This window comes from Cynocephalus volans, chromosome 11 (genome assembly GCF_027409185.1).
Source record: "Cynocephalus volans isolate mCynVol1 chromosome 11, mCynVol1.pri, whole genome shotgun sequence".
Taxonomy (NCBI): Eukaryota; Metazoa; Chordata; class Mammalia; order Dermoptera; family Cynocephalidae; genus Cynocephalus; species Cynocephalus volans.
In genome coordinates this window covers 55,121,862-55,138,993 of record NC_084470.1, presented here as the reverse complement: position 1 = coordinate 55,138,993, position 17,132 = coordinate 55,121,862, and the positions used below count along the sequence as shown (strand labels likewise).

At 33.7% G+C, this 17,132-nt stretch overlaps 1 protein-coding gene across 1 annotated transcript in view; it reads right to left on the bottom strand.

Moving 5' to 3' along the window:
- The window catches only part of TOPAZ1 (testis and ovary specific TOPAZ 1), an 88,045-nt gene that overhangs the window by 15,748 nt on the left and 55,165 nt on the right, over positions 1–17,132 (bottom strand). Inside the window, 4 exon segments of the mRNA XM_063113382.1 lie at positions 5,516–5,681; positions 7,694–7,794; positions 8,675–8,846; positions 9,890–9,953. Coding sequence (XP_062969452.1) covers positions 5,516–5,681; positions 7,694–7,794; positions 8,675–8,846; positions 9,890–9,953 — 503 coding nt within the window.

Here is a 17,132-nt window from a genome sequence, read left to right as displayed (position 1 = left end):
TAAGAATTGCTGTAGGGAAGGATGCAAAAAAAAAATATTTGCTAGGGGTAAGCTGTCTGTTGGGAGAAACTTCAGAAATAATTATAGTTAGATTTTATCATAAGAATGTAACTTTTGCTTAAGGAGAGGTTTTACTTTAGATAATGAGCCAGTTCGACCAACTTAGCTTTTCACTAATCGTACTTTGGAATGTCACATTGTTAATTTTACTGATGTTACTAGTTTCCATTTTTTAAGCCACACATAACTTTTGTAACACTGCCCATGTCCTTGTGTCCCTTTGTAATGATTGAATCAACTGAATTTTCTTGTGAAACTTCCTTGTCTTTACAATAAAAAACAGAAGCTAACTTTGAATCATGGCTGCTGTACCTAGTTTTCTCCTTCCAACAGGGGAGTTGCTGGGGTACAGACCCTGTGGGCTTCTCATTGCATTCGTGGTGCTTTGAGTAATCCTTTCTTTGTCTTCATTACACCGTGAAAAGTGTAACATGACAGATCAAGTGTTAATATCTTTAATATATAAAACTACTGCAATGTAAAGAAGCATTATAATACAGAGTGATATTTCCTAAGTCTGATATATACATCACTAACAGCACCTGAACTAATTTTGTTTTACATTATAATTTTAATAATCTATTTGTATATTTTTAAAATTATAAATATAATATTAAATATAAAAATTACATTAAATCTGTATATTTACATATAATATTGCTTTGGATGAGACCAAGTTGGTTGACTTACTTTTAAAATAATATTTATTTTTGAAATATAAATGCTCACTATAAAAAATTCAAGCAAAACGGCAAAGTACATAGAAACATTTTAGAAACAATCTAAATCTCACACTAAAAATGACCAGTGCTCACATTTGGTGAAAATTATTGAGAAAGAGGCATTAATGATCTAAATAGTAAGTCTAGATAAGTAGATATAAGTGAAATTGTGGTATTAAAACAGAGACTGAAGAGAGCCTGGCCTAACACAGCTTTGTGCTAAGGAGATCCATCCACTGACTGAAAATGAAGACAACACACCTTTTCTTAAATATTAAAATTGTTTATATGCTTATATTAGTACTGTAGTCACAATCACTGGTCCAGGTGTTTGAGCTAACCTTTATGCTAAATTCTGTAGTATAAAAAAGTTGTTAACATTTTTCTAAAAAAACCCACAAAAGCCAAAAAACAAAACACACACACACACACTTTCAAAAATTCCAGCCATTTCTTCCCTAGGAAGGTGCAAAGATACTTAAATGAAGAAAATCCATCCATCCACTCACTTACCTTGACTAAATTTTCTTAATATTTACTCTGTGCCAGGTACTGCCACAAATGAAATACTCTCAATTTAATTAACTTTCAAAAAAATGAAAACAGTAATGCTTATAGCATGGGTAACAAACTGGCGGGGGACTTCAGAGGTGTGGTTTAGGGACACAAGTGAGGTATGAGAAAATATCACCATCTGAGAGTGCTGTAGGGCTGTGGTCCTCAAAGTGAGTTCCCCAGACTGGCAGCATTAGCAACATCTGAGAACTTGAGAGAAATGCAAATTTTCAGGACCCATCCCAGACTTAATGAATCAGAAAATCTGGGGGTGGGCCCAGCTATTTGTGTTTCAACAAGCCCTCTAGGGAATTCTGGTGGTCAAGTGTGAGAATCTTATATTTACAAAAACAAGCTCAGTATCACCATTTTGCTCAGGAGGTTGACTAGCTTAGATCTGGGTCTGTGTAGTTTTTATTTCTGCTCTAGTTGCAATTTTATAAAGTCCACTTAAAGGAAAAAGGGAAATAATAGTACTGGTGTAGTGGTTAAAAATAAGGACTTTGCAGTGAGGCCCAGGTTGGAATTCCTGCTCCACCCTTAGTTGCTGTGTTATCTTCTCTAAACCTCAGTGTTCTCATCTTGGGATACCATCATCTACCTCAAGGGGTTGGTGATGATTAAATGAGATGAAACAAGTAACGCACTTAGCACAATGCTTGGTATATAGTGAATAGCTCACATTATTATTAAGTCAGTAATGAAGAGGAATACTACTATCAGAAAACAGACTAAGAACATGAACAGATGATTCACAAAAGAATAAGTACAAATGGGAGGAGAAAAGAATAGTTAATTTTAATAAACAGTTAAATGCAAAGTAAAGATGTGAATATCACTTTTACCCTATCAAACTAGCAAAAGGATAAGAAAAATATTAATACTCTGTTGGCAAGGGTGTTTCATAATTTGAATCTTCACACACTATTAAGAAGACTGTAATTATTACAATCTTACTAATGGTGTAGAGGACTTTTGTATTCTACTCAAAGAGATAAGAATACAAAAGAGATAAGATAAAAGAGAAACATAAGATATGAGAGATACATAAGATAAGAGATAAGAATACCTGGAATAGAATATACTGAATAGTCAGATTAGGGTTTGCATAATCTGGAATGCACAGTCTGCCTGTCTGATAACCAAAAATCGTAATATTAGGGATTAACAGCCAGAACTGTTAATATGCACCTGTGATCCATAAGAGGGTAATGTTTGGATAGAAGACATACCTATGCAATAGTTCTCTAGGATTTTCTCACAAAGGCAGACTTCCTAATAAGCCTGAAATAACTTATCCATAAATCTGAATAGCAATAGGGGCAAATTTGGCAACATTTACCAAAAAGCTTTAAAGTGCCCTTATCCTTCAACACAGCAATTCCAGCAGAATTTATCCTAATAGAAGTCTGAAAACAAGCTAGTTCAATAAAAGTAGATTCATAGATCTATCTACCTACCTACCTATCTGATGGAAAACCATGCAGCCCATTAAATGATGTTACAGAAGAATATTCCTTTTCACAGAAAGACAGTTGCTTGAAAAAAATGCAGGGTACAAAAGAGTTTGTATAATTACATTAATATGTATAACAGTCATTTCTGGTGGACTGAATAAGGGATTTTTATCATTAATTTTGCTTATCTACTTTTTAATATTTCTCTATAATAGTTATTGCTTATACAAAGGTAATGAAAGTTATTTTATTTTATTTTTATCCATTCATCTTTTAATTGAATTATAATTGATTATACATATTTTTGGGATTCAATGTTGACATGTTGATCAAATCATTATTACTAGTATGTGCATTGTTACAAACTGTACTTATTCTTTATGTCCCTTGTCCAATCTCTCCCTATTCCCCTCTCCCTCCCCCCTCCCACCACTGATAACCCTAGATTTCTTCTCTCCCTCTGAGTTATTTTAAAATTTGAAGGCAGTTTCTCAATAAATGGCATAACTTTTTACAAAATTTGTATCACAGAGAACTAAAACACTTATTTTTCAGCCTCCAAATCATGATTATAAAATTATGGTTTTAGAACTTTTTTAGTGCTTATATTGGCAGAAAGCATGGTAGGAATTTGTTGCTCATTTGCCAGGATAAAAATAACTAGTGCTGAGAAGGAGTCTGAAATGTCAAAGTGAAAAGCCAAAACAATAGATTTCTTCTCACCATAAAGCTGCCACCTACCAAATCAAAAATGTATAAAACATTCTGCATTTCTCAAACTTGAATAATGTATGTAACCCCGTATTTAAAAAATTTAGTAACATTTCTTAAAAAGGAAAAAATTTAGTAAAATTCAGTAAACATTTTTTAAAAAGGAAAAAATACATAGAGAAAAATGTACATAAAAAGTTACTCTGCCTCCCATCCCTGTCCTCCAAGCACTCAGTTCCTCTTCCCAGAGGCAACCACTGTTACTAGTTTCTTATGCATCCTTCTGCAAATATTGTAAGGATATATAAGCAAATATGTATGTATCCATTTTGTTATTTTTACACAAATATGAGCATACTTTATACACTGTTCTGCACATTCCTTTTTTCCCTTGGCAATAGATTCTGGAGATCATTAAAAAGGCATGCCTGTAGATTTGCCTCATTTTATTCCATCATATAGTTAACTGGTACTCCTATTTGTTATTATGGTGTAACAAAAGATCCCAGATAACTGTACCCTTGTATACAGGTATAAATGTGTTTGTAGGACAAATTCCTAGAAATGGAGTTATTAAATAAAAGTATGCATTTTTAACTTCTGACCAGCTATTATGCCAAAAAGCCCTGAAGACAATGTCTGTGAATGTCCATTTCTCTGTACCCTCATGAAAAGTATATTACTAAACTTTGATCTTTGATAGTCTCACAGGTTCAAAATGGCATTTTTTAATTTTAATGCATATTTCTCTTACTACAAGTGAGATTGAGTCATTTGTATTTCCTTTCTTGGCAATGTCCTGTTCATTGTAGAACCCTTTTAAGAATAAAAAATTATAGGGACAACTGTACATACTTCTGTAGGCTCTTTTTTTGAAGATATAAAATTTTACTTATTAAAATTACTTTCAATTGAAACTCTCAGTAAAAAAGAAAACTGTGTTTATAACTGATAGGATTTTAAAGATAATCTCAAAATTGAAACACCGAAATTAAAAAATTTTTAAATCTCCACAGATCACTCACTCCACACCTCTCCCACAACTCTCCCTGGTCTCCAGTTTGAGAAAAACCAGTTTTGTCAGAAACTTCCAGGCAGAAGTTTTCTATCATAAGATGACCCAAGCCCATTGTTATCAACTATTTTATCCTTCCCATTTCTTGCCACATCTCTTCTTTCTCACAGAGCTTCTGAGCTCTGGCTTGCATTTGGCTCAATCCTGTTTTTATATCTTGGTTACTCTTGCCAGTCAGAAAACCTTACTGGCTATGTTTAAGCTAAAGAAAACCTTTTCCAACAAGCTTTTGATCACAAAGTCTACTCAAAACCTCTGTATTCCATAAACCCTCAGAAAAGTACAAATACAAGTTATTTTATATACAAAAGAGTACTTCAAAAGGTTCATGGAAAGAGTTGTATCTCTATTTTTCCAAAAATTTTTTAAGTACCCTCATATATTTATATATATGAAATACAAGGGTGCTAGTATATGTGTCTGTGTTAGTACATGTGTGTTAGTGTAAAGTTATCTATTTGTTTTATTCATATATATTCCATCTTCCCACCTAATCTCTGAAATCCTTGAGGTTTCTTCATCCTTATCCCACTTTAACAAATAAAATCTGCCTGATGGTCCAAGTAGCCATAGCTATCATTAGCTACCACATTGTGCCACTATTGTGCTCTCCAGATTTTTATTTATCTCATAAGAAACTAACCTTAGTTTCTTCTGCTGGCTTAATTTCATTTAATTTCTGCTAGATGGATTGCCTTACTAGGGAAAGTATGCTTTACTCATCTTGGTTTGAAGTCACGTTTGCCTATACACGTGAAAATAGTTTATGTGGATTGCAATCAGGATTTCCCTTTTTCACACAGCAGCTGAAGCCTGGGGTCTGAAGCTGGACTGTATGTGTTTGAATTTGGCCTCCACTCCTTACCTGTTATGTCATTTTTGGACAAGTTGTTTAATGCCTCTGACAACATCTTCTTATCTATATCAGAACTTACCCCTCAATATCCAAATGGCACCATCTAGGCTTCCACTTTTTAGGAAAATTTCTGCTGCAACATTCACAATTTGACATCTTGGTGCTAACTTCTCAGGCCCTGTAAGTCCTTTTAAACTTGTAAAATGTATTTTTAATTCATGTAGTTTATCTAAGACCTTCCTTCCCTAGAGTAAAAATAAAGAACACTAATTATCAATCATTTATAGTATTACAGAGACACAAAGTCACTAATAATCACTCAGAAGCCAATTATCCACTTTGAATCATCATACTAGACTGATGGTTGTTAAACTGCTCCAAGACTCTTTCTTTAAGCCTCTTTCCGCTCAGCCAGAAAGATGAAACGGGAAAGGGAACAAGAAGAGCTTTGCCTCATATTAACCACCACCACCAGGCTCCCTTTATCAGTAGTTAGTTCTCCTTTCATGTATTTTACACTCTGTTCTTCCCATTAAGATTTCATTTGGCAAAAGGATTTCATGCCTTAACATAGAAAATTACTGATTATGTTTTTGTTTCTCTTCTATTAACCAATCTGAGATTGAGGATGGAAGGACAGTAAAAATGGAGATAATTAGTTATTAAATTTAGATTAAAAAGATAGTGAAAAAAAGGACAAAATGTTGGCTGAAAATTATTTTTCTGATTCAATACACTATTTCATGTATACTACATGAAGACTGTCTTTGGTCTGGACATTGGAAATTGGACATATATTATTATTTTATACCACAGGTCAGCAAACTTTTCCTGTAATGGCCTGATAGTATATACTTTGGGCTTTGCAGGCTACATTTGGTCTGATGCATATTCTTTTTGGTTGTTGTTTTTAATTTGTAACTCTTTAAAAATGTAAAAAACATTCTTAGCTTGAGGGCTGTACTAAAAACAGGCTGTGGGAGAGATCTGGCCTGTGGGGCCGAGTTTGCAGACCCTTGTTTTATATTCTATACTATTTTGAGTCAGATGCTTATAATGTCCAAGTACTTCTAATTTCACTGTATAAATGAGTGCATTTTTCAAGGGATACCTTTAGTTTAACTTCAATGGTTTTACTTTTATGCTCAAAAAGGAAGAGGCTTTACAAAAAAGTTCATACTAAATAAGGTGATAGATAAAATAATCTTTCTAAATAAGATAATTGAAAAATTTTAATTAAAATTTAAAAAATCTCACCAACCTCTTAATGTCGTAAGAAATAACAACCAAATAGAATTAAAATATACTCAGTCTGAGTTTTCAAAAAGGGTCTTCTTGTTAGGTAGTCCCCAAATTCCCAAGCATTAAATATCCAAGAAATTAATGCTATGACCAACCTTAAGCTAGATAGTGAGAGCAGGGACAAGGTACACCTTGCCCACCCCAGGCCTACCACATAAGTACTAAACCTCCTGGAGACCTTCTGTACAACCATTCTGAGTTAAATTTTTTTTTTTACTTCATGAATTTTGTATGTATACAAGTGACCATGTACTTAAATGTTACTAAACACGTATTCAATTGTGAAATAACCTCTTTAGAAAAAGTAGCAAGTAACAAAAGATATACTTTAATAGTTAATTCAACAGTGACTACATGCTCTCAACTACTCTACTCTCTATATAACTCCATCCCTCAGTACTTCCTCTCTATTTTGGATTTTCCTGTCTTCCACTTGAATTTTGAGTCTATAACCCCACCTGCCACCTCAGGGAGATCTAACAAATGGTAGGTTATACAATATGGTCTTGGGTCACTTGACCACTTCTACAGTGAGCTAAGCCTCTAAGTTAGACAAAATATATAGTATATAGTGTTCTAGAGCATTCTAAGAGGTAATTTTTAAGAAGTCCTGTTAATTGTGAGAATCCTAAATTCATCTTAAGAAAGGTGTCTTAAACTCTTCCAAAACTACAATGCTATACACGCAGAAGTTGGCAAAATAAATTACTTCAAATAAATATGACATTTATCGCAGCTTCATAAGTGTTCCCTCTACTGAGATTCTAAACAGAAGTCAGTCTCATGCCACTTCCTTTCCACAACTAATAATGTACTTTCTAGTCTGGATCCCATTTTGTCACCTGTAGTGATTATTAACAAATTCCTAATTTGCAGGGTTAACTTATATATTCTGTTCATAATTTTAGAACTGACACTCTCTATGCCAAGTCAAAACAAAAATTTAATGAAGTACCTTGGACCACTGCAACAGCTTGTGATATAAATAAATGGCATTGATTCCAATTCTTCCCAACAAAGTTTTATCTACTTTGCTATTCTGTGGATCTTTGCTAACTGAAACACAAAGAAGGCATATGGAAGAAAAGAAAATAAGTCACTTTAAATGATGGAAAAACAAATTAATACAGAATTATTGATACTGCTACAAACATCAGGTGTCAGCAAACTATGGCCCATGGGCCAAATCTAGCCTGTGGGCCTGTGTTAGCCTGTGAGCTAACAATGGTTTGTTTGTTTGTTTATCTATTTATTTATTTATTTATTGTTTTAAAAGATGACCAGTAAGGGGATCTTAACCCTTGACTTGGTGTTGTCAGCACCACACTTTCCCAAGTGAGCTAATTGGCCATCATATAGGGATCTGAACCTGTGGCCTTGGTGTTATCAGCACCACACTCTCCCAAGTGAGCCACAGCCAGGCCGTTTTTTAATTTTTAAAGGATTGTATAAAAATAAAAATAAAAAACCCCAAAAAACTATGTGATAAGATCATCTGTGGTGTGTATGAAGACTAAAATATTTATTATTATCTGACTTTTTACAGAAAAAGTAACCTGTGGTAAAGAGTATAGTAATGAAGAGCTCATGCAAAAAAAAAAAACCCTCAAAATTGTATTAATTTTGTTGATTTATATTAGTGAAGATAGAAACATCTAGTAATTAAAAAATTCAGATGCTGCAGTATAATTTGCAATAGTTTTATGAATCTGAACAAAAAGAAAAATAACATGAAACATTTAATACTAAAATACCAATTCTTAACCTTATATCATTATAATCTAACAATATATAGAAAAAGTCATAAAGAGGAGCATCTGAAAACTGCAACATTAACATATCTCCAACATGAAAAATATTAAGAGCTTTACACTCCTGTTAAGAACATTGCATTGTCCTAACACATAGTACTCAGACCAAAACAGTGACATTTTACCTGTTTCAGCAAATTCACAAAAAGGAACACCTGGTCTTTCTTTACAGTCTTTTGTTAGTGTTTCAGCAATACAAGTACAAAATTTCTGGAAATCCACAAATTTTTCACAGCTCATTTTTACATTAATGTATAAATTTCCCAATTTGGTCCAGTCACCTTTTTCCTTACAATGCTATCAAAATTATTAAAAACAAAACAAAAAAAAAGAAAGAAATAATAAAAACTATACCATTTATGCAAAAATATATTATGGGCCAGGCACATGTACACATTAGATATACTGAAATTAATGACATAATCCCTTCAAATCTCATAAACTTACTGACAAGCATCACATCAATAACATACTATTGTAACTTCACTTTTTCTGACTATAGCAAAGCCTCTATAAATTCCAGATAGCAGTGGACATTTGTTTTAATTATCTAGTTCCTAAAGCATTTAATGACATTACCCCCAAACCTGAACTCGACAGTGGAAATGGATTTTATGGAAACAGATGATAAACAGCATGATTTGAGCTCTCTCTACAGCAATACATTATTTCATTACTTTTAGAAACTGAATTTTACTATTATTTGGCCATTTATAATTTGGGGCCCACATATCATTTTGAGCATTACATTTCTACAAAATGGGCTACAAAAAAAATGTCAGTAAATATATCATCTTCCTATTTTCTATTATAAACTAAGAAATAGTTTTCCACAACAACAAAAAGTTGTTTCAAGGATATTAAGATACTAATCAAAACTAGACCAACAATTAATAGACTAACACAAAAATCACCCTGAAAGTTCTCTATTTCTTATATTCTAAATGCTTAAAAAGCACAGTGTGATCCTGGCTTTTCCCCATCATTTCATATATTGCAATCATTCATGACAAGAAAGCAAGCTTTCTTTTGCACTGAGTGAGTCTGCCCAGCAATAAGAATGAAAGATTAGGTTTTGGATTATTATTATTATCATTTTACTTAAGTTAATTTTGAAACAATTATTTTTAGAATCACTTTTAGAAAAGTTCACAACTCTAGAAATTATGTTTTCATTTAAAAATACTAACTTGTTAAAAAAAAAATCAAACTTCTTTTCCAAGAGTATTTTCTCTGTATAACATCCACATTTCTAAAACTTTCTAAATTGAATTATTATTTAAACTTTGTTTTTGATTATCAGAAATCCCAGCAATTTATTTAAATAATAAATGTCATACCTCTATTTCATTCAAAGCTGAATCTAAATCACACTTCCAGTTCTTAAATTGCCTCATCTGTAATCTTTAACAATAGAAAAGGGTTAATTATGCTTACATTCACCCCCCAAAAGTCACTATTGCTCCTAATTAACTTGTTCTATTGTTTATCCCTAAGAGACCTGAGAAAAATGAATTGATATACTCTAAAAATCCTTTAAAGCTGAAGAAAATGGCAATTGAATAGGTACCTACCTTATGCGATTTCCTCCCCAAACCACAGGCAACATTATAAGAAGGAAAAAGGAAATTCCACATGAATCCATACCGTCAGCCTAACTTGAAGACAGAGAGTGATAAAACTTCAAAATAAATGTGAATGAAAAGTGAAAAAAGCACCAAATTCTAGCACAGGATCTCTACTGCTGATACCCCACTCTCACTGCTCCACAAGGATTTGTAGCAAGCAAACAGAGACAAACAAAAGCAAAGCAAGCAAACAAAATTTGTGTGGGATAACTGAAGAGGCAACCTACCAGAAGGACCTAACATTGATTAAAAAATACTGCCACAAAGACTAAGTCCACACTAAGTTTGAAAATGCTAAAATAAAATATCTTGCTAGATCAGAACACAGACCACAGAGAAAGAACTTTTTGTGTGATTTAAAGAAGGTAATCTTTGAAATGTATAGTTTTTGGGAAAGGAAAAAAGAAAATTGAAAGAAGCACTCTTTGGCCACTGGAAAGAGGAAATGAAGAAGGGGAAAAAGAAGGTGCCATTAAAGTAGTAGTTCTGTACAATACCCAACTGTGGGGTCAATTTTGGCAATTAGTCCCAAGGTTCTATCAACTATTTCAAGGCATTAAGAAGAAAGGAAAACTTCCTAATTTCTTTTATGAAGTATAACATTGATGTTTAAACTAGACAGGACAAAGAAAGAAAACTAAAAAGAGTATTGGTCATGAATGGTGATACTAAAAAAAAAAAAAGAAAGAAATAAAAATATTAATAAACAGGATCCAAGACCACATTAAGAAAATAATACAACATGACCAAGTATAATTTATTTTAGGAATGCAAGCAAAATTCAGTATTAGAAAATCTATCCATATCATGTGCCAAATTAATAGAGCTAAGGAAAAAAATCATGACTAATTCCATAGGTACTGAAAAGGCTATTCATAAAATTCAACAATTCATGATAAAAACACTTTAGAATGTAGGAACTGAGGGATACTTTCTTAAAATCATTAAATATACATACCTCAGTGTGAAAGCCAGTATTATATTTAGTAACAAAATTTAGAGGCATTTCCACCAAGACCAGGAACAATGCAAGGATGTCCACTATATCCATTTATTATTCAACACTGTACTAGAGGTATGAGCCAATGCAATTAGATAAGACAAATCACTTAGAGGCATAATGGTGAAGAATTAGTAAAATCATCTCCATTAGCAGATGATATTATAGTACAACTGGAAAACCTCATAGATTCCAGGACGAAATTAACTCAAATAATAAAAATTTTAGAATAAAGTAGCAGAATATAAAATTTACAAACAAAAATCAACAGCCCTTATATATACAAAAACCAAAGAGTAATAATGGTACGGAAAAGCTAATCCACAATAGCAAGAAAAATATGAAATACTTATATAAGTAAATTATGAAATATTGCTGAAAGACACAAAAGTAAACTTGAACAAACAGAAAGATATTCCCTGCTCTTGAACAGAATGATGCAACATTATAAAGATGTCAATGTTCACTAAGTTAATTCACAAGTTTAATGCAATTACAATAAAAATACCAACAAGCTACTATATGGAGTTAGGAAGTTGATACTAAATATATGGGAAAGCACACATGCAAGACGAGCCAGGAAAATGCTGAAAAAGTATGAAAGGGGATCATCCTTACCAAATATTAAAACATACTATTAAAGCCTCTATAATTAAAGTGGAACTAGTGCAGGAATAGACAGTTCAGTGCAATAAAATACAAAGTCTAGAAAACAGACCCAAGCACATATGAAATTTAGTATATGATAAAGGTGGCATCTCAAATCACTGGAAATAAAGATGGACTTTTTGATAAATGTTGCTGGAAAAGTTGGATAATCATTTGGAAAAGATAAAATTAGATTCATATTTTACAACATATGTAAGAATAAACTGATTAGAAAACTAACTCTAAAAATAAAATCATACAAATAATAGAAAATATGGGTAATTTCCTTTAAAACCTTGGTATAGAGAAATTATAACTCAAAATAGAGGTGATAAAAAATAACCTTGACATAACACTGACACAATAAAAAAAGATGAATACATTAGGTTGCCTAAAAATAAAAGTTTATGTATGGCAAAAAATGCCATAAAGTCAAAAGACAACTGACAAACTGGAAAAAAATTTGCAGTACATACTACAAACCCAACAGAAAACGGGGAAAAAGATATGAGCAGACAATTCACACAAAAGGTGTAAAATATAGCCCTCAAATGCTTGAACAGAAAATGTTCAAACTCATTTTGAAATGCAAATTAAAACACAAAAATACCATTTGTTACTTAATGGATTAAGAAAAATTTAAAAGTATTAAAACATTATGTTAGAAGCTCGCTGAAATAGGCAGTCTGGTATTTTTCTTGTGAGAATACACAATGGTACAACCCTTCGAGAGGGAAATTTGGCAATATCTCAAGTTATACATGTACTTACCTTAAAAAATTTTTTTATTTTGAAATAATTACAAGCTCACAGGAATTTACAAAAATAGTACATAAAGCTCTGTCTACCCTTCACCCAGGTTCTTCCAATGGTGACATCTTGTGTGATTGTAACAGAGTACAACATCAAACCAGGAAACTGACATTGGTATAATACTGTTAACTAAACTATAGATCTTATTCAATTTTCACCACTTTTTACATGCATTTGTGTGTGTGTTTTAGTCCGTTTTGTGTTCCTATAACAGAAATACCTGAGACTGGGTAATTTATAAAGAAAGAGGTTTATTTGGCTTATGATTCTGGGACAGCTGCATCTGGCACAGGTCTCAAGCTGCTTCTACTCATGGGGGAAAGTGGTGGGCAGCCAGTGAGTACAAGCAGATCACATGGTGAGAGGAAGCAAGAGAGAGAGAGAGAGAAGGTGCCAGGGTCTTTTAAAAATGAACTCTCGCGGGAACTAATAGAGCGAGAACTCACTCATTAATCCTCCCTCCCTCAGGGAGAGCATTAATCCATTCATGACGCATCCACCTCCATGACTCAATCAGTTTCCAACACTGCCACATTGGAGATCAAATTTCCACATGAGCTTTGGAGGGGACAACACATCCAAACTCCATCAGTGTGTGTGTCTAGTTCTATGTAACATAACCCGATGATGGACCCATGTAACCACAACCATTCCATCACCACAAAGGAACTTCCTTATGCTAGCCTTTTATACTCAACCCCCATGACCTGTCCCTGTCCCCTAGCAACCACGATCAGTTCTCCAACTCTTTAGTTTTGTCATTTTGAAAATAATACTTTTGTGTAAATGAAATTTTGCAGCATGTAGCCTTCTGGGATTGGCTTTTTAAGCTCAGCATAATTCCCCTGAGATCAACCCAAGTTGTTCCGTGTTTCAATAATTTTTTTTTCTTTTCTGAGTAGTATTCCATGTATCACTTTACCACAATTAAACTACTCATTCACCTGTTAAAGGACATCTGTTTTTTTTTTTTCCACTTTGGGGCTACTACAATTAAAGCTGCTATGAACATTTGTGTACGAGTTTTTACGTGACCAAAAGTTTTCATTTGTCTAGGATAAGCACTCAGGAGTTCAATAGCTCTATCTGGCACTTTCATGTTTAGGTTTTTTTTGTTTGTTTGTTTTTTATTTTTTTAAATTTTATTTTGTCGATATACATTGTGGTTAATTATTGTTGCCCCTTACCAAAACCTCCCTCCCTCCTCTCTCCTCCCTCCCCCCCAACAATGTCCTTTATGTTTGCTTGTCGTATCAACTTCAAGTAACTGTGGTTGTTATATCTTCTTCACCCCCCCCAATTTTGTGTGTGTGTGTGTGTGTGTGAATTTATATATTAATTTTTATCTCCCACCAATAAGTGAGAACATGTGGTATTTCTCTTTCTGAGCCTGACTCGTTTAACTTAATATAATTCTCTCAAGGTCCATCCATGTTGTTGCAAATGGCAGTATTTCATTAGTTTTTATAGCAGAGTAGTATTCCATTGTGTAGATGTACCACATTTTCCGTATCCACTCATCCGATGATGGACATTTGGGCTGGTTCCAACTCTTGACTATTGCAAAGAGTGCTGCAATGAACATTGGGGAACAGGTATACCTTCAACTTAATGATATCCAGTCCTCTGGGTATATTCCCAGCAGTGGGATAGCTGGGTCATATGGTAGATCTATCTGCAATTGTTTGAGGAACCTCCATACCACTTTCCATGGAGGCTGCACCATTTTGCAGTCCCACCAACAATGTATGAGAGTTCCTTTTTCTCCACAACCTCACCAGCATTTATCATTCAGAGTCTTTTGGATTTTAGCCATCATAATTGGGGTGAGATGGTATCTCAGTGTGGTTTTGATTTGCATTTCCCGGATGCTGAGTGATGTTGAGCATTTTTTCATATGTCTGTTGGCCATTTGTATATCTTCCTTAGAGAAATGCCTACTTAGCTCTTTTACCCATTTTTTAATTCGGTTGCTTGTTTTTTTCTTGTAAAGTTGTTTGAGTTCCTTGTATATTCTGGATATTAATCCTTTGTCAGATGTATATTTTGCCAATATTTTCTCCCACTCTGTTGGTTGTCTTTTAACTCTGTTGTTTCTTTTGCTGTGCAGAAGATTTTTAGTTTGATATATTCCCATTTGTTTATTTTTCCTTTGGTTGCCCGTGCTTTTGGGGTCATATTCATGAAGTCTGTGTCCAGTCCTACTTCCTGAAGTGTTTCTCCTATGTTTTCTTTAAGAAGTTTTATTGTTTCAGGGTGTATATTTAAGTCCTTAATCCATTTTGAGTTGATTTTAGTATATGGTGAGAGGTATGGGTCTAGTTTCATTCTCCTACATATGGATATCCAGTTATCCCAGCACGATTTGCTGAAGAGGCAGTCCCTTCCCCAGTAAATAGGCTTGGTGCCTTTGTCAAAGATCAGATGGCTGTAGGTGTGTGGGTTGATTTCTGGATTCTCTATTCTATTCCATTGATCAGTGTGTCTGTTTTTATGCCAGTACCATACTGTTTTGGTTATTATAGCTTTGTAGTATAGCTTAAAGTCAGGTAGTGTTATGCCTCCAGCTTTATTTTTTTTGCTCAGTGTTGCTTTGGCTATGCGTGGTCTTTTATTGTTCCATATAAATGACTGGATAGTTTTTTCCATTTCTGAGAAAAATGTCTTTGGAATTTTGATGGGGATTGCATTGAATTTGTATATCACTTTGTGTAGTATGGACATTTTCATTACGTTGATTCTTCCAATCCAAGAGCATGGGATATCTTTCCACCTTCTTGTATCCTCTCTAATTTCTCTCAGCAGCGGTTTGAAGTTCTCATTATAGAGATTTTTCACCTCCTTGGCTAACTCAATTCCTAAGTATTTTATTTTTTTGGTGGCTATTGTAAATGGGCAGGCTTTCTTGATTTCTCATTCTGCATGTTCACTATTGGAGAAAAGAAATGCTACTGATTTTTGTGTGTTGATTTTGTATCCTGCTACTGTGCTGAAATCATTTATCAATTCCAAGAGGTTTTTTGTAGAGGTTTTAGGCTGTTCGATATATAGGATCATGTCATCTGCAAACAGGGACAGTTTGACTTCAGTTTTTCCAATCTGGAAGCCCTTTATTTCCTTCTCTTCTCTGATTGCTCTGGCTAGTACTTCCAACACTATGTTGAATAGGAGTGGTGAGAGTGGGCATCCTTGTCTAGTTCCTGTTCCTAAAGGAAAAGCTTTCAGCTTTTCCCCATTCAGGATGATATTGGCAGTGGGTTTGTCATATATGGCTTTAATTATGTTGAGATACTTTCCATCTATACCTAACTTATAGAGGGTCTTTGTCATGAATGAGTGCTGAATTTTATCAAATGCTTTTTCAGCATCTAGAGAGATGATCATATGGTCCTTGTGTTTGACTTTATTAATATGGTGTATCACATTTATTGATTTGTGTATGTTGAACCAACCTTGCATCCCTGCGATGAATCCCACTTGATCATGGTGAATAATTTTTCGTATGTGTTGCTGTATTCTGTTTGCTAGTATTTTAGTGAGGATTTTTGCATCTATATTCATCAAGGATATCGGCCTGTAGTTTACTTTTTTGGTTATATCTTTACCTGGTTTTGGTATCAGGATGATGTTTGCTTCACAGAATGAGTTTGGGAGATTTGCGTCCGTTTCAATCTTTTGGAATAATTGGTAAAGAATCGGTGTCAATTCCTCTTTGAATGTTTGGTAAAATTCTGCTGTGAATCCATCTGGTCCTGAGATTTTCTTTGTTGGGAGCCTTCTGATAACAGCTTCAATCTCCTTTATTGTTATTGGTCTGTTCAGATTTTCTACATCTTCATGGTTCAGTTTTGGGAGCTTGTGTGTGTCCAGAAATTTATCCATATCCTCCAGATTTTCAAATTTGTTGGCGTATGGTTGTTTATAGTAGTCTTGAATGATTCCTTGTATTTCAGATGAATCAGTTGTAATATCGCCTGTTTCATTTCTAATTTTTGTTATTTGAATCTTCTCTCTTCTTTTTTTCGTTAGCCATGCTAATGGTTTGTCAATTTTATTTATCTTTTCAAAAAACCAACTTTTTGATTCATTGATCTTTTTTTTGTTTTTGGGGTTTCAATTTCATTCAGTTCTGCTCTGATCTTAATGATTTCTTTCTGTCTGCTAACTTTAGGTTTGGATTGTTCTTGTTTTTCTAGTTCTTTAAGTTGAAGTGTTAGGTTGTTCACTTGCCATCTTTCCATTCTTCTGAGGTGAGCATTTAATGCAATAAATTTCCCCCTTAATACTGCTTTTGCAGTATCCCACAGGTTTTGGTACGATGTATCATTATTTTCATTAGTTTCAATAAATTTTTTGATTTCCTGCTTGAGTTCTTCTTGGACCCATATGTCGTTAAGTACAATGCTGGTTAATTTCCACGTGTTTGTATAGTTTCCAGAATTTTGTTTGTTACTGATTTCTAGTTTTAATCCATTGTGGTCTGAGAAAATACAT